The sequence below is a fragment of the Pseudorca crassidens genome, chromosome 3, assembly GCF_039906515.1.
Source record: "Pseudorca crassidens isolate mPseCra1 chromosome 3, mPseCra1.hap1, whole genome shotgun sequence".
In the NCBI taxonomy this organism is placed as follows: Eukaryota; Metazoa; Chordata; class Mammalia; order Artiodactyla; family Delphinidae; genus Pseudorca; species Pseudorca crassidens.
The window spans coordinates 72,583,436-72,606,000 of record NC_090298.1 but is presented as its reverse complement, the minus strand read 5'-3'; the positions used below and the strand labels follow the sequence as shown (position 1 = coordinate 72,606,000).

The 22,565-nt window shown below is 37.4% G+C and overlaps 1 protein-coding gene across 1 annotated transcript in view; it reads right to left on the bottom strand.

Moving 5' to 3' along the window:
- ADGRV1 (adhesion G protein-coupled receptor V1) overlaps nt 1-22,056 on the bottom strand; it is a 567,434-nt gene extending 545,378 nt beyond the window's left edge. The window contains exon 1 of the mRNA XM_067731218.1: nt 21,924-22,056. Within this exon, the coding sequence (XP_067587319.1) occupies nt 21,924-21,945 (22 nt within the window). The 5' untranslated portion in view covers nt 21,946-22,056. The remainder of the gene's footprint in view (nt 1-21,923) is intronic.
- Between the last annotated feature and the right edge of the window lie 509 nt (nt 22,057-22,565).

Sequence of the window (22,565 nt, the reverse complement as noted above, 5' to 3'; positions counted from 1 at the left end):
GTATTCTCAACCCATTATCAAAATACGGAACTTCTAGATATGTTTAGTACCCAAGTGTGTTTATAAAACAAAAAAGGCAGAAACATCATTTAATCAAAATAAGAATACAAACAAATCTCTCATCATCTTTGTACCTTTCCTGTTTTCTTCTTTATGCTCCATTCTCCATTTTCTTCTTTCAGCTGCATTACATGACTTGAGAAGAGAACACAGTTCCCCCCACACACATGTATTTCACATCCTTCTATGAAATCCTTTATACCCAAAACTTACCTTTGAAGAAAATTCACAAATGAAAGGAAGCCTTTAATAGAATTCACTGTGTGTATCAACTACAATATCTTTCATCTCTTGACTTTGCCTTAGGAGATCTGGTGTCACGAATTGAAATACAGGGAGTCTTTTTCTCATAATGCAATGACTCCCTCAGACTTGCTCCTTTTTTTATGTTGCCTTTGATCGATGTGTCCAGGGTACAGAATACTCTGAAGTTATACTACCCACTCGGCCCTCACTTTCTAGCATGGTAATTGTCCCTTCCTTCCATCATAAAATTTATCAGATTAATTGGCTTTTTTAAAAAGATGTATCACTTTTCTGTCTGAATTTTTTTTTACAACTGAAAGACAATACTTTCTTTGTTAATTCTTATTCTTTCAACTTTAAATTTTAACTTCATCCTATTTTAAATCTCAAGTGCCATTTACACTTACAAAATCCACTGAGAAGGTTGAGGTTGTGAGAAGGTAGTTAGACGAGGAGTGAAGGGTTTACAAAAATTGGCTTACTTGAATTTCTCTTCTAACTTGGACTTGCTTTCCCATTATCAGAGCACAACCCCTCCCACTCTAAATATCTCCCATTTCCCTAAGTTCAGCAACCTCCTATAACTCTTTAAATACGCTCTTGTGGTTTAGGATATACTAGAAAGCTAGCAATACAAAATGTGACTGAAAGAGCAGGTGGACACTTCCTGCTTCTTGAGTCACCTTCTCATGCAGCTTCCTGACGCCACATACGTCCGGTTTTCCTTCTCACTCACTAGGTACCCTTCAGCCTCCTTTGCTGGATCCCTATTGTTTTCCTGATGTCTGCGTGACAGAATATTCCAGTTCTCAGGCCCAGACCTCTTCTCCATCTACACTCACTCTCACTGTGATCTCATTCACCTCACTGCTTTAAACATAAGTCTTCCAAATTTACACCTCCAGCCAAACTTCGCCCTAAATTTGGGGCAAAGATGTCAATCAGACTATTTGACACCTCAAGGTGTAGGTAATCTTTTAATCTAATTTTAATTTTCAAAATATATAACTCATTTCTATGAATACAAGCTCAAACCTATAGTATAACAAGGTATATTCAAAGAATTCTCACCTCCGTCCACCTATTCCTTTCTTCTCCCTATAGGAAACCATTTTTACTAGCCCTGGAATTATGTTGCTAATGTTTCTTTGGCAAACATAACTATATAGAGACAAACAAACTGAAACAAAATAAGGTAACTGTATATCAAGCGGTGATATAATCACACAGACAAAATAATTATCTCTAGTGTGTTTAGAACATAGTATTTCGACTATCTGCCCTAAGTAGAATAAATTCTAAGGACAAATACACCTGCAAAGAAAGCTTATACTTCATTCCGTATTCTTATTGTCAGTGGTAATAGCAGTATTATTTTGTTTAAATTAAATTTTTATATTGTAGAATATACATTTCAGGACCATACTTTATACATTGTAGAATATATTTTGAAACTATATATGTTGTAGAATAGAACAAATAATAAGTAACTACATAAGAAAAGAAAGAAACGACAATAAAACCAAAGAAATTATGCCAAGTCTATATAAGGTTAAACTTAAGTTGGAAATAGCAGTATCACTTCATGAGTTTTCTTTGTAAAAATAGGTATTTCCTGACTATTGAGCATTAAAAAGGCTTAGAAGTAATGACAAACCCAAAACAATAAGCATCACTAGTGACCAGATTTTTGTCTCTAAACACCATCCCCCCCCCCCCCCCCCGCAAAAGGAACCAGGGCTCTTTAGAGGAATAACTGATGTCTGGGGAGGGAAATACACAAAATGAACCTCAACATCTCATACCAGCAAGGAAGCTACTGAAGATTAATGAGGTCATGCCAATGGGACACAAGAGGAACATGAAAGGATTCCCACTGATCAAAGATTAAAATTTTGTGCATCTAAAAGGGTAATAACTGCAATTGTTTCAAACACATTGAATATATAAATCCTTATGTTCAAAAGGATACTAAAATCAATCTATCTGTCTGTCTCATTGGTCACCACTGAAAGCAACTAGGGCAACAACTCCTTACTCTGAAATTAACATTTAAGAAGAACAATTAAATATTTATCCTGTCTATCCTGGGTAAATTCCTTTACATAGTAACCAAATAGCCTAGTTAAGGAAAAAGTTTTTCCTTAAAGAATTCCAGCTAATGTGGCAAGAATGACAGAGTTAGAAAAGCACCTTTTTGCAACTCCTAAAAAAATAACTAAAGAAATGATCATTCATGGATGAAACAATTAGATAAAAATCAAAAAATAAATTAAAGACTCGAATATAAGACCTGAAACCATGAAACTCCTAAAAGAAAACATAGGGGGTAAGCTCCTTGACATCGGTTTTGGCAATGATTTTTTGGATTTGACGTTAAAAGCAAAAGCAAAAATAAGCAAGTAGGACCATATTAAACTAAAAAGCTTCTGCTTAGCAAAGGAAACCATCAAAAAAAATGAAAAGGCAACCTGTAGAATGGAAGAAAATATTTGTAAATCATATATCTGATAAGGAGTTAATATCCAAAATATATAAAGAACTCATAAGACTCAATACCAAAAAAAAAAAAATCTGATTAAAAAAATGGGCAAAGGAACTAAATAGACATTTCCCAAAGAAGACATAAAAATGACCAACAGGTACATAAAAATATGCTCAACATCATTAATCATCAGGGAAATGAAAACCAAAACCACAATGAAATATCACATACTGCTAGAATGGCTATAATCAAAAAAGACAAGACATGTGTTGAGAAGGATGTGCTCTGTTGGAGGGAATGTAAATTGGTGCAGCACTGTAGAAAACATTAAAAAGTTTCCTCAAAAAGATTAAAAATAGAACCACCATATGATCCAGCAATTCCGCCTCTGGGTATATATCTGAAGGAAAAAAATTAACTACATCATAGAGATATCTGCACCCCCATGTTCACTGCAGCATTATTTACAATAGCCAAAGCATGGAAATAACCTAAGTGTCCATCAATGAATGAATGGATAAAGAAAATTTATACATATATATATATATATAGTAGAATATTATTCCGCCATAAAAAAGAAGGAAATCCTTCCATTTTGACAACATGGATGGACCATGAGGACTTTACGCTAAGTGAAACAAGTCATACCTAGAAAGATAAATACTGCACAGTCTTACTTACACGTGGAATCTTAAAAAACAAACTCAGAAACAAAACACATCAGTGGTTGCCAGAGGGGGGTAGGGGTGGAAATGGGTGAAGGTGTTCAAAAAGTATAAACTCCCAGTTATAAAATAAGTCCTGGGGATGTAATACACAGCATGGTGACTACAGTTGACAATATATTCAAAACTTGCTAAGAGAGTAGATCTTAAAAGTTCTCATCATAAGAAAAAATATTTGTAACTATGTGAGGTGATGGATGTTATCTCAACTACTGTGGTGATTATTTCGCAATATATACATATATTAAATCAGTTTCCTGTACACCTTAAACTAATACAATGTTACATGTCAATTATAAAAACTGCCGGGGGTCAGAGGGCGGTTAATGGGAAACTTGTGAATGGAGGGATTGGGCTTTTACCACCCAAACCCACTGCTGACTCCTAGTATCGCTAAAGAGAGAGAACCAGACATGACCATATAAATATCATATAAAGTTCAGAGCACCACTTATGTTGCCCAAAGTACAGAACCTGAATCCAATGGAGGCTTGAAAGCTAACTCCAAGTTTACCAGGAAAGAAAATAAAACAGGGAATAAAGAAACATTAAGTATTCCAAAAAGAAAGAAACAATCAAATCCAGAACATGGACATTCTAGGGGACAAATTACCAAGTTTCTTCAACACATCAAAGGTATGGGGGAAAGGGGAGATTCAAGGGGACTTTAAGAGGCTGTAAGATAGAATATCTAAGAATTATTTACATAATAAATAGAAGAATCAAACTCTAAAAAGACATTTTTGAGACAATCAAGGAAATCTGAATATGAACTCATTACTGAATGAGACTATGGAATTATTGTTAACTTCGTTAGGTAAGATAATAGCATTGTGGTTATGTAAGAAAATAACAACATTTTTTATAGCTTCCTTCTGTGATATGTTGAGATACATGAAACAAGTATGGCAAAATCTTGAAAACTGCCAATTCTGGGCAGTGGTTGTAAAGGGGTCCATTTTACTATTCTCTTTATGTATGTGTATGTTTGAAAGTTTTCATAATAATACATATTTACTGGCAAACCCACATAACAATTCAAAGCTCTAATTAATTTAACAGTAACTTTTCTTTTACCCCAACTAGGGCTGCCTGAAAGCGGTCCTCTTAGGCAAGATCTCTTTAAAATGACCTCAGGCTAACATCCCTACTGTAAGTGTCATGGCTGGCCCTTAAGGCTTACTTCCCTTTGCCCTGTTGTGGGAGGTGATGCATTCAGCCTGGACACGTCCCTCCATCGTGCTGAGCCCTCTCAGAAACTATTCAGGAACTTTTTTGCTATGGTCCTCATCCACAAATCAAACTCTCCAAAGGGAGCTGAAGTCCTCCTCACCACATTTAAGATAAGGCACAGATACACCCAGGAAAGGGGACAGTCACAGCACTTCCACGGTTCTTAAAATATACACTCTCCTCAGAAAATCCTCTCTCAGACTTCACTCTTTTGAATTTTTATACACTTTATACGAGGAATTTTTTTAATTATGCAATAAGTTTGTTATCTTCTTTGAAATTTTGAGTCTCAGCAATTTCTCACAATTTGCTTTGACATTTAATATGCATATTTTTTGGTGCCTCAGTTGAAAATTCCAGTCTAAAAAAATGCATGAATATACTGCCATCGGGAAGTCAAAGTGGCTTTTTCCCCTTTTAAATAACCCACAAAACACACCCTCTGCCAAACTGCCATCACTTCAACAAAGCACTCCATGAGAGCTACTTTTCTTATTATGTTTTTAGTAACAACAGCAGTGTGGTAGTTTTCAAATATGGCTCCACAACTTTTTGACCCTTCTCCATTGAGAGATGGGCTTATATGCCCCCTCTTCTTAAATCTAAACTCTGTGGCCACTTGCCCGCAGAATTCAGTGGAAGTGAATACTGTACTAGCTTCCAGGCCCAAACCTTAAAACACTGACAGCTTCCACTTCCTGTCTCTTAAATACTGCTTGCTCAAGGAACTTAACACCATGCTGTGAGGAAGTCCAAGTCTCCTCATAGGGCAGTCCACGTGGAGAGGAACCGACAGCCAGCATCAACTCGCCAGCCACTGGGAGGGAGACTCCTTGGAAGAGGACCCTCCAGCTCCACGTAAGCTGTCCCAGAAAACACTGTGTGGAGCAGGACAAGCTGTGCCCACCAAGCCCTACCCAAGTTGCAGATTCATGAGCAAAATAAGTGTTTATTTTAAGCCATTAAGTTTTAGAGTGGTTGGTTGTAACTGAAGCATACATAAGCGAGGGCTCCTCTGCAAGTAAGGGTACAAAATTAAATACAAAATTGTCAGGGGTTGTTATCTCTCTTTGCATTCTCTGGCTTTCCACCTTTTTATGTCCTTACGTTTATTGTGTGTCTCTTGTAAACAACATATAATTGATTTCTATATTTTTTGGTCATTTCTGATAATCTCTGTGTTCTTACTGAAGAGTTAAATTTATATTCATTTATTACAATTAGTCTTATATTTAGATTTTTTTCTGTCATGTTATTTTGTGGTTATTTTGCCCTGCTCTTACAGTTTTATTATTTCTTCTCTTTCTTCCCTTCGCTGTGCTTGCAGATGTGTTTGTTCTTTGAGAGATTTCATTTTCATCCTATAAACTTTTAAAGGTTTAAAGTTAATATCTTCGGACCAGAGGGCAGACAGCAGAAGCAAGCAGAACTACAATCCTGCAGCCTGTGGAACAAAAACCACATTCACAGAAAGACAGACAAGACGAAAAGACACAGGGCTATGTACCAGATGAAGGAACAAGATAAAACCCCAGAAAAACAACTAAATGAAGTGGAGATAGAAAACCTTCCAGAAAAAGAATTCATAATATTGATAGTGAAAATGACCCAAAACCTCAGAAAAAGAATGAAGCCAAAGATCGAGAAGATGCAAGGAATGCTTAACAAAGACCTAGAAGAATTAAAGAACAAACAAACAGAGATGAACAATACAATAACTGAAATGAAAACTACACTAGAAGGAATCAATAGCAGAATAACTGAGGCAGAAGAATGGATAAGTGACCTGGAAGACACAATGGTGGAATTCACTGCTGCAGAACAGAATAAACAAAAAAAAAATGAAAAGAAATCAAGACAGCCTAAGAGACCTCTGGGACAACATTAAATGCAACAACATTCACATTATAGGGGTCCCAGAAGGAGAAGAGAGAGAGAAAGGACCCGAGAAAATATCTGAAGAGATTATAGTCGAAAACTTCCCTAACATGGGGAAGGAAATAGCCACCCAAGTCCAGGAAGCACAGAGAGTCCCATATAGGATAAACCCAAGGAGAAACACGCCGAGACACATAGTAATCAAATTGGCAAAAATTAAAAATAAAGAAAAATTATTGAAAGCAGCAACAGAGAAACAACAAATAACATACAAAGGAAGTCCCATAAGGTTAACAACTGATTTCTCAGCAGAAACTCTACAAGCCAGAAGGGAGTGGCATGATATACTTAAAGTGATGAAAGGGAAGAACCTACAACCAAGATTACTCTAACCGGCAAGGAACTCATTCAGATTCGATAGAGAAATCAAAAGCTTTACAGACAAGCAAAAGTTAAGAGAATTCAGCACCACCAAACCAGCTCTACAACAAATGCTAAAGGAACTTCTCTAAGTGGGAAACACAAGAGAAGAAAATGACCTACAAAAACAAACCCAAAACAATTAAGAAAATGGTCATAAGAACATACATATTGATAATTACCCTAAACATGAATGGATTAAATGCTCCAACCAAAAGACACAGGCTTGCTGAATGGATACAAAAACAAGACCCATCTGTATGCTGTCTACAAGAGACCCATTTCAGACTCAGGGACACATTCAGACTGAACGTGAGGAGATGGAAAAAGATATTCCATGCAAGTGTAAATCAAAAGAAAGCTGGAGTAGCAATATTCATATCAGATAAAACAGACTTTAAAATAAACAATGTTACAAGAGACAAGGAAGGACACTACATAATGATCAAGGGATCAAACCAAGAAGAAGATATAACAATTATAAATATATATGCACCCAACATAGGAGCACCTCAATACATAAGGCAACAGGTAACAGCTGTAAAAGAGGAAATTGACAGTAACACAATAGTAGTGGGGGGACTTTAACACCTCACTTACACTAATGGATAGATCATCCAAAAAGAAAATAAGGAAACAGAAGCTCTAAATGACACCAGACCAGATAGATTTGATATTTATCAGACATTCCATCCAAAACCAGCAGATTACACTTTCTTCTCAAGTGCACACGGAATATTCTCCAGAACAGATCACACCTTGGGTCACAAATCAAACCTCAGTATATTTAAGAAAGCATCTTTTCTGACCACAACGCTATGAGATTAGAAATGAATTACAGGGGAAAAATGTAAAAAACACAAACACGTGGAGGCTAAACACTACTTACTAAATAAACGAGATCACTGAAGAAATCAAAGAGGAAATCAAAAAATACCTAGACACAAACGACAATGAAAACACGACAATCCAAAACCTATAGGATGCAGCAAAAGCAGTTCTAAGAGGTAAGTTTATAGCTATACAAGCCTACCTCAAGAAACAAGAAAAATCTCAAATAAATAATCTAACCTTACATCTAAAGGAACTAGAGAAAGAAGAACAAACAAAACCCAAAGTTAGCAGAAGGAAAGAAATCAATAAGATCAGAGCAGAAATAAATGAAATAGAAACAAAGAAAACAATAGCAAAGATCAATAAAACTAAAAGCTGGTTCTTTGAGGAGATAAACAAAATTGATAAACCATTAGCCAGACTCAAGAAAACGAGGGAGAGAACTCAAATCAGTAAAATTAGAAATGAAAAAGGAGAAGTTACAACAGACACCGCAGAAATACAAAGCATCCTAAGAGACTACTACAAGCAACTCTATGCCAATAAAATGGACAACCTGGAGGAAATGGACAAATTCTTAGAAAGGTATAACTTTCCAAGACTGAACCAGGAAGAAATAGAAAATATGAACAGACCAATCACAAGTAATGAAATTGAAACTGTGATTAAAAATCTTCCAACAAACAAAAGTCCAGGACAAGATAGCTTCACAGGTGAATTCTATCAAACATTTAGAGAAGAGCTAACACCCATCCTTCTCAGACTCTTCCAAAAAATTATGGAGGAAGGAACACTCCCAAACTCAATTCTATGAAGCCACCATCACCCTGATACCAAAACCAGACAAATATACTTCAAAAAAAGAAAATTACAGACCAATATCACTGATGAATACAGATGCAAAACTCCTCAAAAAAATACTAGCAAACAGAATCCAACAACACATTAAAAGGATCATACACCATGATCAAGTGGGATTTATCCCAGGGATGCAAGGATTCTTCAATACATGCAAATCAATGTGATACACCATATCAACAAACTGAAGAATAAAAACCATTTGATCATCTCAATAGATGCAGAAAAAGCTTTTGACAGAATTCAACACCCATTTATGATAAAAACTCTCCAGGAAGTGGGCATAGAGGGAACCTACCTCAACATAATAAAGGCCATATACGACAAACCCACAGCAAACATCATTCTCAATGGTGAAAAGCTGAAAGCATTTCCTCTAAGATCAGGAACAAGACAAGGATGTCCACTCTCACCACAATTATTCAACACAGTTTGGAAGTCCTAGCCTCAGCAATCAGAGAAGAAAAACAAATAAAAGGAATACAAATTGGAAGAGAAGAAGTAAAACTGTCACTGTTTGCAGATGACATGATACTGTACATAGAGAATCCTAAAGATGCCACCAGAAAACTATTAGAGCTAATCAATGAATCTGGTAAAGTTGCAGGATAAAAAATTAATGCACATATATCTCTTGCATTCCTATACACTAATGATGAAAAATCTGAAAGAGAAATTAAGGAAACACTCCCATTTATCATTGCAACAAAGAGAAAAAAATACCTAGGAATAAACCTACCTAGGGAGAAAAAAGACCTGTATGCAGAAAACTATAAGACACTGATGAGGACTTCCCTGGTGGCGTAGTGTTTAGGAATCTGCCTGCCAGTGCAGGGGACACAGGTTCAAGCCCTGGTCCGAGAAGATCCCACATGCCGGGGAGCAACTAAGCCCATGCGCCACAACTACTGAGCCTGCGCTTTAGAGCCCGCAAGCCACAACTACTGAAGCCCACGCGCCACAACTACTGAAGCCCACCCGCCTAGAGCCCATGCTCCACAACAAGAGAAGCCACCGCAATGAGAAGCCCATGCACCGCAACGAACAGTAGCCCCCACTCACCACAACTAGAGAAAGCCCGCGCTCAGCAACGAAAACCCAACACAGCCAAAAATAAATAAATAAAATAATTTTTTAAAAAAAAGGAAAAGACACTGATGAAAGAAATTAAAGCTGATACCAGCAGATGCAGAGATATACCACATTCTTGGATTGGGAGAATCAATACTGTGAAAATGACTATACTACCCAAAGCAATCTACAAATTCAATGCAATCCCTATCAAATTACCAATCGTGTTTTTTACGGTACTAGAGCAAAAAATCTTAAAATTTGTGTGGAGACACAAAAGACCCCAAATAGCCAAAGCAGTCTTGAGGGGAAAAAACAGAGTGGGAGGAATCAGACTCCCTGACTTCAGGCTATACTACAAAGCTACAGTAATCAAGACAATATGGTACTGGCACAGAAACATAGATCAATGGAACAAGATAGAAAGCCCAGAGATAAACCCACGCACCTATGGTCAACTACTCTATGACAAAGGAGGCAAGGATACACAATGGAGAAAAGACAGTCTCTTCAATAAGTGGTGCTGGGAAAACTGGACAGCTACATGTAAAAGAATGACATTAGAACACTCCCTAACACCATACACAAAAATAAACTCAAAATGGACTAGAGACCTAAATGTAAGACCGGATACTATAAAACTCTTAGAGGAAAACATAGGAAGAACACCCTTTGACATAAATCACAGCAAGATCTTTTTTGATACACCTCCTAGAGTAATGGAAATAAAAAGAAAAACAAACATATGGGAGCTAATGAAACTTCAAAGCTTTTGCACAGCAAACGAAACTATAAACAAGACGAAAAGACAACCCTCAGAATGGGAGAAAATGTTTGCAAATGAATCAACGGACAAAGGATTAATCTCAAAAATATATAAACAGCTCATGCAGCTCGATATTAAAAGAATAAACAACCCAATCCAAAAATGGGCAGAAGACCTAAATAGACATTTCTCCAAAGAAGACATACAGATGGCCAAGAAGCACATGAATAGCTGCTCAACATCACTATTAGAGAAATGCAAATCAAAACTAAAATGAGGTATCACCTCACACCAGTTAGAATGGGCTTCATCAGAAAATCTACAACCAACAAATGCTGGAGAGGGTGTGGAGAAAAGGGAACCCTCTTGCACTGTTTGTGGGAATGTAAACTGGTACAGCCACTATGGAGAACAATATGGAGGTTCCTTAAAAAACTAAAAATAGAACTACCATATGACCCAGCAATCCCACTACTGGGCATATACCCAGAGAAAACCACAATTCAAAAATACACATGCACCCCACTGTTCATTGCAGCACTATTTACAATAGCCAGGTCATGGAAGCAACCTAAATGCCCATCAACAGACGAATGGATAAAGAATATGTGGTACATATATACAATGGAATATTACTCAGCCATAAAAAGGAACGAAATTGAGTCATTTGCTGAGATGTGGATGGATCTAGAGACTGTCATACAGAGTGAAGTAAGTCAGAAAGAGAAAAACAAATATTGTATATTAACGCATATATGTGGAACCCAGAAAAATGGTACAGATGAACCGTATGGACACCAAGGGGGGTAAGCCGCCGGGGCATGGGGGTGGTGGTGTGATGAATTGGGCGATTGGGATTGACATGTATACACTGATGTGTATAAAATTGATGACTAATAAGAACCTGCTGTATAAAAAAAACAGAAAAAACCTATTTATTAAATAATAATAAAAAATAAAGCTTTTTCAAAAACAAAGTTCTCATCTCATACACACACAAAATTGTAACTATGTGAGGTGAAGGATGATAACTAGACTTATTGTGGTGATAATTTCACACCATATGCAAACATCAAATTATTATGTTGCACTCCTGAACTAATACAATGTTGTATGTCAATCTTACCTCAATTTAAAGATCATTATGTACATCTAAAACTAATACAATGTTATATGTCAATTATATGTTTATTAAAAATTAAATTTTAAAATGGAAAATAAATAAAGTTAATATCTTCAGGACTTCCTCAGTGGCACAGTGGTTAAGAATCCAACTGCCAATGCAGGGGACATGGGTTCGATCCCTGGTCTGGGAAGATCCCACACACTGTGGAGCAATTAAGTCCGTGCACCACAACTACTGAGCCTGTGCTCTAGAGCCCGCAAGCCACAACTACTGAAGCCTGCACGCCTAGAGCCCGTGCTCCGCAACAAGAGAAGCCACCACAGTGAGAAGCCCATGCACCGCTGCAACTAGAGAAAGCCCGCGCGCAGCAATGAAGACGCAATGCAGCCAAAAATTAATTTTTAAAAATAATAATAAAGTTAATATCTTCACCTTACTGTTGAACAATAAAAATATCTTAGAATACTTAAACCCAACCATCTGTCACACAAACCCCACTATCATACTAATTTTGTTCACAACATAAGCTATATCTTGTTTTACTTAACTCTCAATATTTAACATTAGAATATAGAATTTAATCATTCTTATTTTCTTCATTTATCCAAATGTTTACTCTCTACTTTAGTCAACATTCCTTATACCTTAGATCCTTCTGGGATCATTCCCTTCTTTCTGAAGTTCATGAGATAATAGGCAAATACTACTGAAATATTACTGTTGTCTGTTACTAACAGACAAAACAGACTTCAAGGCAAAAAGCATTACTACAGATAAAGACAGTCATTATACAGCAACAAAAATATCAATTTACCAGGAGATACTACAAGCTAAAACATAGCTTCAAAATATATAAAGCAAAAATTGCTAGAACCCCAAAAAGAAGTGTGGGATTTCAATTCATATCCTCTATCTCTCTCTCCCTCCACCTCTCCCTCCCCGCTCCCCGCCCCCGCTCTGTAGTTGCTATATCAAGTACACAAAAATTAGGAAGGATTTGGAGGATTTGAACTACACAGTTAATAAGCTTGACGTGATGATCCGATGGGCATATAGAATACATCCCCAACAATCAGAGAACACAATGTTCTTTTGAACACACAGGAAAGGTTTATAAAAACTGACAGTAAGTTCCAAAAACTGGTTATCATATTGAGCTTGTATGCTGAATACAATAAAATTCATCGATAAATTAATAATACCAAAAACCAAAAATAGAGCAGCATTACTTGTAAATTTTTTTAAAAAAACAAGTTCTAGAAAATCTCATGGGTCAAAGCAGCAATCATTATAGACACAGGACCCTGAATGATGTAAAACCTAATTTGAGGGTTTGTGGAAGACTTTCTCAAGGAAGTGCTTATATTAAAAAATAGAAAAGCTAAAGATTAATGTTCTAAGGATCCAAAATAAGCCTACAAAGTAAAAAAGAAAAAAACGTTAGGGCCTGAAGCTTGAGCTCCAGTATCTTCGAGGTAAATTTAAATCCTCCTCAGGGATCTAGAGAAGGCAAAAGGAGCTAAGGGAAGAAGATATCCCTAGGCACCTTAATCATCAATAATTTGGATTTCATGTGTGACAATATTAGCTAATAGCAGCTAACTTTACTAAGCTAGGTAATGATGTTGTTCTAATTGCTTCACATGTGTTAACTCATTTGATCCTCATAGCAACCATTTGAAATATAAGATGGGTACTATTATCACACTCATTTTCAGACGAGGAACCTGCGATACAGAGAGATTACATATATTTTTCAAGACTGTACCCTGGAAATGCAAAGCCAGGTTACAAACTCAGCCTCTCAAGGTCCAGGTCCTATGGTCTTAAGTAAATATTAGATTACTATTCTCTATTAACAATAAAATCTTGCTAACAGTCATACAGGGAAGATAATTTTTTTTCTTTTTTCCGGTACGCGGGCCTCTCACCGCTGTGGCCTCTCCCGTTGCAGAGCACAGGCTCCGGATGCGCAGGCCCAGCAGCCACGGCCCACGGGCCCAGCCGCTCCGCGGCACGTGGGATCCTCCTGGACCGGGGCACGAACCTGCGTCCCCTGCATCGGCAGGCGGACTCTCAACCACTGCGCCACCAGGGAAGCCCCAGGGAAGATAATTTTTAAAGTCACCACTCCATACAGCCTACCATATAAAAAAGCCATGAAATGAAAAGTGCACATCTTTATTCTCTTCTCTCTATAGTCAAACTCATCCTCTTACTGGCAGCCACAACCTACTCACTCTCGTAGTCTAGTGAAGAGAACAGCCCTATACCCAATGCTTAATGACGTAATAAGAATGGTCACATTATGTACAATTTCACACCCAGAGTGACTGGCCATTTGCAAGGTAATTAGTTGTGAGTATAGATTTTATTTGTAGCTGACATGATACTTTAATAAGAGCAGAAGCAATGAAAGAAGGCAAATAAGCAGCCCTAATTCTTTCCATGGCTACATTCATCTCCTGTGCTGAAAGAAGTGAGCCTGGGGGCGGAGGGGAAAGGTGTTGGCTGCCTAGAAGAGTAGCATTAGGATTTCTAAACACGCAGTGCTATGAAATCACTGGAATTTTGTATCATTAAAAATCACTATAAAATCGAAATAAATTTTGAGGTCAATAGATATAATAAAATATGAAAGTAGACACTACCAGCTCAGTGTGTTTTCCAAGTCCATGGTAGAGTGCTTCAGGGAACAATGAATGCATGAATGACCAACCGCCAATATAATATCTTTCATGAATATTAGTAATAAAATTCCCTGCAAGCTAAAACAGCTTTTGGAAATTCTATTAATCATATTATTCCAAGGTCTCAAGTAGTAGGTACAGCACTGACTTATAAAAGCTAGGGCATTTTAGTCACCTAAAAACAAGAACAATTTCCAAAATTTGCCGACTTTCTCTAAGAAAGGTATTTACATACTATGTAAAACTGCTACACAATGATCAAATTGCTTTACACTGGTATGCAAAGATTATCTCCAATTATTTATAATTTTGGTAACAAATGTTCAAAAGAAGTGAAGTCTTGGCTGAGGTTTTCCTTATACTTTTATTACACTGAGGTTTTTAGTGTAATGCTACCCAACGAAACAGATTTGTTTATATTAGGAGATTTAAGATAGGAAGTCAATTCATTTTAAAATTAATAGAAAAATGTTTTTGTGAGACACCAAAAATAACAAAATATTACAATACGATCATTACTGTGATTATTATTAATGAGTGGACAACTTTTGGACATTAAGTTGAAGATCTGGGTTTGTTGTTGTTTTTAATTAATTTTGTTGACCTTTATGAATCTTCCTTTCATCTATAAAGTAAAAACAGTTAACTTACAATGAAGTGGTTATTAAGATGACATGAATTAATTTATGTGAACATATGTTCCAAATCATAAGGCACTAAGCAAATATATTTTTTAGGTTTTTTTCAAAAGTGCTTAAAATATTTTGCCTCAACCAAAATTAGACAAATTTGTTCAAATGTCAATTTATTTTATAAAGTACACCAGACCCTTTCAGGAAACTACTTAAGGTTTCAGATAAACAAATACACGAATGCACACACATACACACACACACACCAGAATTAGTGATATCTAGCAAACTATACATTAGTGAATTGGACATGTCTTTTACTTAAAGCCCAATTCTCAATCAAGCGATTTAATGAATTACCCTCATTAACAAAATAACATTTTAAAGCTTCTGTAATTTGTCTTAGTAGCAAAAAAAAATTATCTCATTTTGTCAATTCAACCATATCATTTAGATGAGTGCCTACCAAAAGGAAAGAAGTCATCAGAAAACTGAATTCAGTTGCATCAGATAATATACAATCATATTTCCGATTTCAGCATATCCTAGATAGGTCAAGCATTATGCCAGCCATCACCATACTTCCCTTCCTAAGAAAACCTACAGCCAGTGGTGAGGGAGAAGCTGCAAATTGTTCCTTTTTTTTGTTTTATCACAGTTTGGTTGTATTAAATGTCTTATAATTGGCAGAGATCTATGCAAGCAGAGTTCTAAGTGATAAACCTTCAGGCCATACTTGATGCATTTGCCTCATAATGCGACCCTAAGCTTAACAGAATGTATAGAAGGGATAAAGTTTTTCTAAATGCATCCTGGCTGTTTTATTTACCTCTCTATTGACCCAGCAATTCCACTCCTAACCAAGAGAACTGAAAGCATACGTTCACTCAAAAACTTGTACACAAATGTCCATAATATTTAGTCAAAACATAGAAACAACCTAAATGTCTATCAATTGATGAATGGATAAACAAAAAGTAGTATATTCATACGATGGAATATTATTCAGCCATAAAAAAGAACAAAGTAGTGATACATGCTACAACATGATGAACCCTGAAAATATCATAGTAACTGACAGAAGGCAGACACAAAAGGCCACGTACTGGATGATTCCATTAACATGACATGTCCAGAACAGGCACATCTACAGGGACAGAAAGTAGATGGGTTGCTGAGGACTTGGCGGTGAGGAGAGAATGGGGAGTGAAAGCTAACGGGAACAGGATTTCTTTTTGAGGTGATGAAAATGTTCTGGAATGACAGTGGTGACAGTTGCACAACTTTGTAAATACATTAAATACCACTGAATTATCTACTTTGAAAGGTGATTTTTTTGTTTTGTTTTGTTAAGTGAATTATATCTCAATTAAAAAAAAAAATCCATCCCACCCTGTACATTCAGTCGTCTTTTTCTCTTCTGTCAACAGTTCCAGTCAAGTTGATATAATGTGTATCTGGGACAAGACAGCCGGAACATTCTTATCTCTGCACCTTTGATCTGAGATGCTCCCCAGGCCCTTCTTCCTACCTCTCCCCACTCCTTCTCCTTTACCACTCTGCAAAGTCCAGATCAAGTCCCACTTTTTCCAGAACACTTTCCATCCTTAGTTGACTAGTCTGCCAGAGGACAGGCAAGCCTTCTTTGTTTCATTCCTAATCATCAACACTGCTGAATTTAGTTGAATAATATACAAATGACTCTAACTGTAGCTGCAGATAGGGCTTTCACTTTATATCGCAGATTGGAAATATAGAAGCTCAGGCAATTTTTTCATATATGTTCTCAATTATAATGATCACGTGCAAGGCTTGTATCTAATACATGCCTTCTTTCAGTTAAACATTATTTGAAAAAAATGAGAAATGTATTATTTTTCCAAATAATTACATAAGCACTTTGCAAAAACAGGACTGCATTAAAAGATGAGCTAAATTGAATTATTGCCACATGACATGGATTAAAGGATATCATTCCACTTATCCTAACAAAAGGATTATCATAACATACAGTGGTTCCTTCAGAGGGATATGACTATATACATGAAATATATCAACAGTACTATAATTATCAGAATTCATGACTAAAGAAGCTAACAAAATCTTATTTCCAATTAGCACACAAATACAAACTGTTGAATTATTTCCACAATATGCCTCAGAGCACTTGTTCATTTGTTATAACCCTTAAGAAAAAAATTATTTTCTCTTTTACACATATTCCCCACAGAATTCTTTCTTGCAGAAAGGAGCAAAGTCAATATAAATAATTAAGAATTGCTTCTTCTTTGTTAATTTTGAGTCATCTTAATTAATTCCAATATATATACCCTCTGTTTATTGCACATACTACATGCAGAAATAAACTATTAAGAGTATCACACAATGCCTTTTTGAAGTTGCATTCGATTTGAAGCTATTCAGTATCTTTCAACCTGTGCCACACTTCAATAATGACTATTTAATAATTACAATCATCCCCTTAGTAGCTTGGCATTTCATTTTCCTTGCCCTATAGCACCCTACAGCTGAAGGCAAGGAACACTCTCCGTTGATTAGTTATTTAAGACCAGCAACAATAACTATACTGGAGAGAAGGCTACTTGGAGAGGATTACATAAGAGCTGGAGCTCAACAGCCTCAGACAGAGAGCAGCAAATTATAAACCCAAGTACTTCATTGCATGTAACCAAATTGGCTAGTTGAAATGCTAATTGCCTTTCAGCAAAACTAAAGACAGACAGGGGACCTTGTGCTTCAGAGAAAGAAGTGAATTTTTATTCCACTTCTGCACTATTGTCTTGCTGAGAATCACTGGAAATCTATTCATAAAAGTAGCTCTTTCCCTAACCTTTAAATTGTGGGAATTTTATTCAGCCTGTACCACCACCTCCAACCTGATGTGCCAAGATGCGAACAGATGGTTGGATTTAAGCCATGTTAAGCCCCTAATAAAGTAAAGCATGAAAGAATTCTACTCCCAAATACATAGTACAAATCAAAAAAACATGCCTAGGGAAAAAGAATTTTGAATAACAAATACATTTATTAAATTTAAATAGTCAAATAATATAATCTTTAAAATGAATATTTTCAACGTAATTACATTCAAATGCATATGGAGAGCTGGCATTGCCTCTCTCAAAGAGAACCCACCCCCGCCACCGGCCCTCCTTTTTAACTAATAATTTTGTATTAGTTCAAAACTCATTTATGGACATCTATTCCAACAGTCAGTTTTAGCCCTTTATATGAAAGAAGGTCCATTCTGGGTTTTCAGAATCCTGAATAAATGAATGAGAAATGTCCTTTCAGCATCTTGCCCTCATTCTGAGGTACAGGCAGACTTACGCCTGACTGCACCAGAAAGGGCCCCCATGACCACCTGCCCAACAGCTGGGGGAGGGACTTGGTGTGGTACGTTTTAAAGTGTATAGTGTGTCACAGTGCGATCAGAAAACACAGCCTTTGCATTACCACAGCCTCCTGTGTCCCAGCTCCACCCTCCTCCTCCTCTGCCACACCTCTATCAGGACAACAGAGCTCAGCTTCCTGTGTGGCCTGAGATCCTAGCATATCGGGGAACCCTCCGAACTTGCAAAGATGCCTCCTGTCCCCCCAGTCCTGCCTTCTGAAGGGAAAAAAAACAGGCCTGCATATGTGGCAAAATCAACTTTCTGTACTACTTCATTCTGCATGAGAGGGAAAGAGTCTGGTTTATTAGCAGTATGTTTATCTTCATTTCTCAACAGATATCTTTGTTTATATAATGTTTGAGCTGCCTGAGAGTGAGAGAATACTAAGACTAAATAGAGCTTTAAACCGTAAACGGTTAAATAAGTAATTCAGTTCTCACCCTGATTCGGCAGGATTTAAGGGAAGAAAGACATCTCTCTGGCTGGATGTTCACCAAAATCTTTGGATAGTGGAGTTCCTGGTAATTTTTCTTTTTTCTGTACTATTTGAATTTCCTACATGACTTTGTATTATCTTTACAATTGGAAAAAAAAAAGTTATTTGCAAATCAGCGAGAGAGAAATGTACACTCAAATGGTGTAATACTTAGCTGTGTGACTTTTTTTCTCACAACATCAGAGAAATGCCCAACCACATCTCTCCAACATACTATATTTCATAGTCAAATTAAACAATCATGATCTAAGCAGCTTAATATGCTTTATAAGCAAGTGTAAACTGTCTAGTTACCCTCTACATGAAGTCAAAGTGGTAATGGCATAGTGCTTCCACTATGCAGATTTTGGACCCAGTACATAAAATAATCCCTTGTCACAGGTAAATAGTTAACAAAGCCACTTGTTCAATATATTAACCACTTTGTTAAACCCTAGAGATACTAGAGAAATATATAATACAGTCACTGTCCTCAAAGATTTTATATCCTAATTGGGGCAACTTTGAAATCTTCAATAACAGTAAGACAGCAATATAAAAAAGGGCATGGGGCAGCATTTGGTTGAGTGGCAATAAATTCAACATTTAATGACCAAGTTAACGGTAACATGCTTCTCACTTATTAGTTTCTAGGAATGTACAGATGACTAAAGTCATAAATGGGAAAATAGAATATAAGTCCTTAAGTGAATCTCTTAACTTTTCTAAGTTTAGTTTCCCCAAATATAAAATAAAGGAATTGGTCTAGTTTGGCTCCTAGTCTCCTCCCAGTACTTGAGGAGTTCAATGATATATTCACCGCCTATGAATTTCTGAACAATAAAGGGTCACACACCTAATCTAAGTCAAAATGTATTTTCTTTGTGGACTCTCCCAGAGCATAGATCTTTCTGCCTCAGTTTCTTCATCTGCAAATCAAGGAAATAGTATTTGACAACTAAATATAAAGTTACTCTATTTAAAGGGCCTAGTAGAATTCCTGGTATATAGCGGACCTTCAAAATATGTGGCATACTATTATCATTCATTGTGGGAATATGTACAAAAGGATTTACTCACAGCTGATTCTTCTATGAACACTTTTTCTTTGAGTGTAGCATAGGCAAGGGCACCTCCAAGTAGAAAGATAATCTGAAATACTTTTGTGTAACACTAGCCTCTGACTTCCCATATTATTTCTAATTGTTACTTTTTATTACCACAAAAGCATTTGTGTTCCAAATATACCTCATGTTATCATTTTGGGACAATGAATACAATTAGCACTCAATATTTGATAAATACATATACATTATAAACTATAATCATTGTTATTAAAATATAATAAATGTTGACTGATACATCATTTCTATATGTGATGATATTGAGATTCAGTGTTGTTTCATAATTTACTTTCACTCCATTATGAACTTACATTTTAGTCTAAGATTATTTCTTAGCTGGTGTTTATGGGTGGTTTCAGCTTTTAATCTTCACATTCATTATAGTGTAGATGCTCAAAGCACTTGGGAAAAACCCTTGATCCAGCTCTTATTAACTTTGGACAAGGAGCTTAAACTTTCCGTGCCTCAGTGCCATTATCTGTAAATTGGGATAATACTATTTAATTTATGGTCTTGTGAGTGTTACATAAAATATCGCATATAAAGGCGTTCTCAGAATTCATTACATAGCAAGCATTCAATACTGGGTGACTGCTATTGTCATTCATCATGGAGATAGGCTTCGGTCAAACTTATTTTTAGCATACAGAGTTTGGTTGCTCCTTTTTAAAAAGTTATAATCTTGAGACATAATAAGTCTTTCTAAGCACCTAGTCCAATCCCTTTACTTTATAAATGAAGAAACTAAGGCACAGAAGGATGGGTGAATGTCCAAAGTCACTGTAAGTTAATGGCAAAGCCTGCATGTTATACCTAAACGCATATATTTAAAACGTTTTATTGCAACACAGTTCAAGATGTATTTGGCACGTCCCAGCATCCTAGGAAATTACCCCAAAATAAATAAATTGTTGGTGTTCATTTGTATCATGACTAGAACATAGAACATCTTTTTTTCTTTTTTCTTTTGTGTGGTTCCATCTGGCTCTTTTGATAACTGACACACAGCGGAGGAAAAAGAACTTTAGTGATGTAAGGTAATAACTTCTGCAAGAATTTGTATATAATGCTGAATGCATCAGTTACAGTACACTTTTTGAGCTTTATCCTAATTGTCAGTAATTATGCACCTTCAAGATTCGATGTTAGTAATCTCTAAAACAGTGTGCATCTAACATATAAACACATTACACAAGTTTTTAAAGGTTTTGGGTTTTGTGAAATTTTTGTTTTACTTTAAAACAATAGTTACACAGAATTAAAAAACACTGCACCTTAAAATCAGCTGCACCCCGATGAAAACTGCCATAATTTCTGTTTTAGCTTTAAGAAAAAAATCAATTTTAAAATAGCTTAAAACATTATAAATGTGTAAGTTTTTAATATGTATTATTCTACAGCTCCAGGCTAATTTCTAATTCCCTGAAATCAATTCCCTGAAAGTTCTTCGACGTAGCGGTTATTCTGGAACATAAGACTCCTTAAATTTATCTCAACCTTCCCGTTATTTATTTCCTAAGGCGCGCCTTTCTTGATCGGTTATTTTTCAGGCAGACTTTTTAAAATTAAAGCTAGGATTCGAGTTTCAAACAGGCAGAAAGAGAATAAAAGAAACTTTTCCCTTTGCTCACTCTCTTCTCACCTTCTTTGAGATGAGGTAGCTGTGGAAAGGGCGGGTGACAGGAACGCCACGCTCAATGCACCGCCGCGGCCGTAGACAGGGCGGACGCGGGCGGCGCGGCTGAGTTAGCCGCAGCCCGCGGCACGCTCGCCGCCCACCTCCAGCAACAGGTGCTGGCGAACGACCCCGTGCCGCCGAGGATGCGGCGGCGCTCCCGTGGGCCACCGAGATGTCCGCAGCACCACCCCGCAGCCACAGCCTACCTGGCCCCGGGGACACCGACATCCGCACGCTCCCCGAGGTCCCCGTCGGTCCTCCCTCCGCACAGTCTCGCTCTGCCTCTCACTCGCGTCCCCACGCTTCGCCGGGGCTGCCGAGTCTTTCTCCCGCTGTCGGCTCAGGAAGGTGGCTCCATCCTCCCCCTCTCATCCTTCCCCCGCCTCCTCCCCCTCCATCCTCGTCTGCTCCAATAGGACTCGCGGCTCCCCGGGCTGCGCTCACCTGACCAGCGGAGTGGGGGTGGCCACCCAAGGCAGCGCGCCCTCGTTTGCGCAGCGGGCAGCTAGGTCCGCGCTCCGGCAGCGGGAACACCCTGTCTTGGCCGTCCCTAATGGACTCTTCCAGCAGCTAGGCCCCCGAGCTGACCTGCCTGCGCGCAGGAACACGCGAGTCCTGCAGCTGCAGCGCGTCTTCGACCTCGAGAGCGGACTGCGCTTTCTGGTAGACAGCTTTCACGAAACTTGCTAGTTTGACCCCTTGGGCACAAGAACCCCACACACGCCTAGACAAAGGGGTACTCCGCCCTACGTACACCACTGTAAGCAATTGCTGGTATTCTTTCCGGAGAGAAAAAACATTTACTGAGTCTTGTTCCGTTCCTAAAAGGACATTTGTTTTAACGTTGA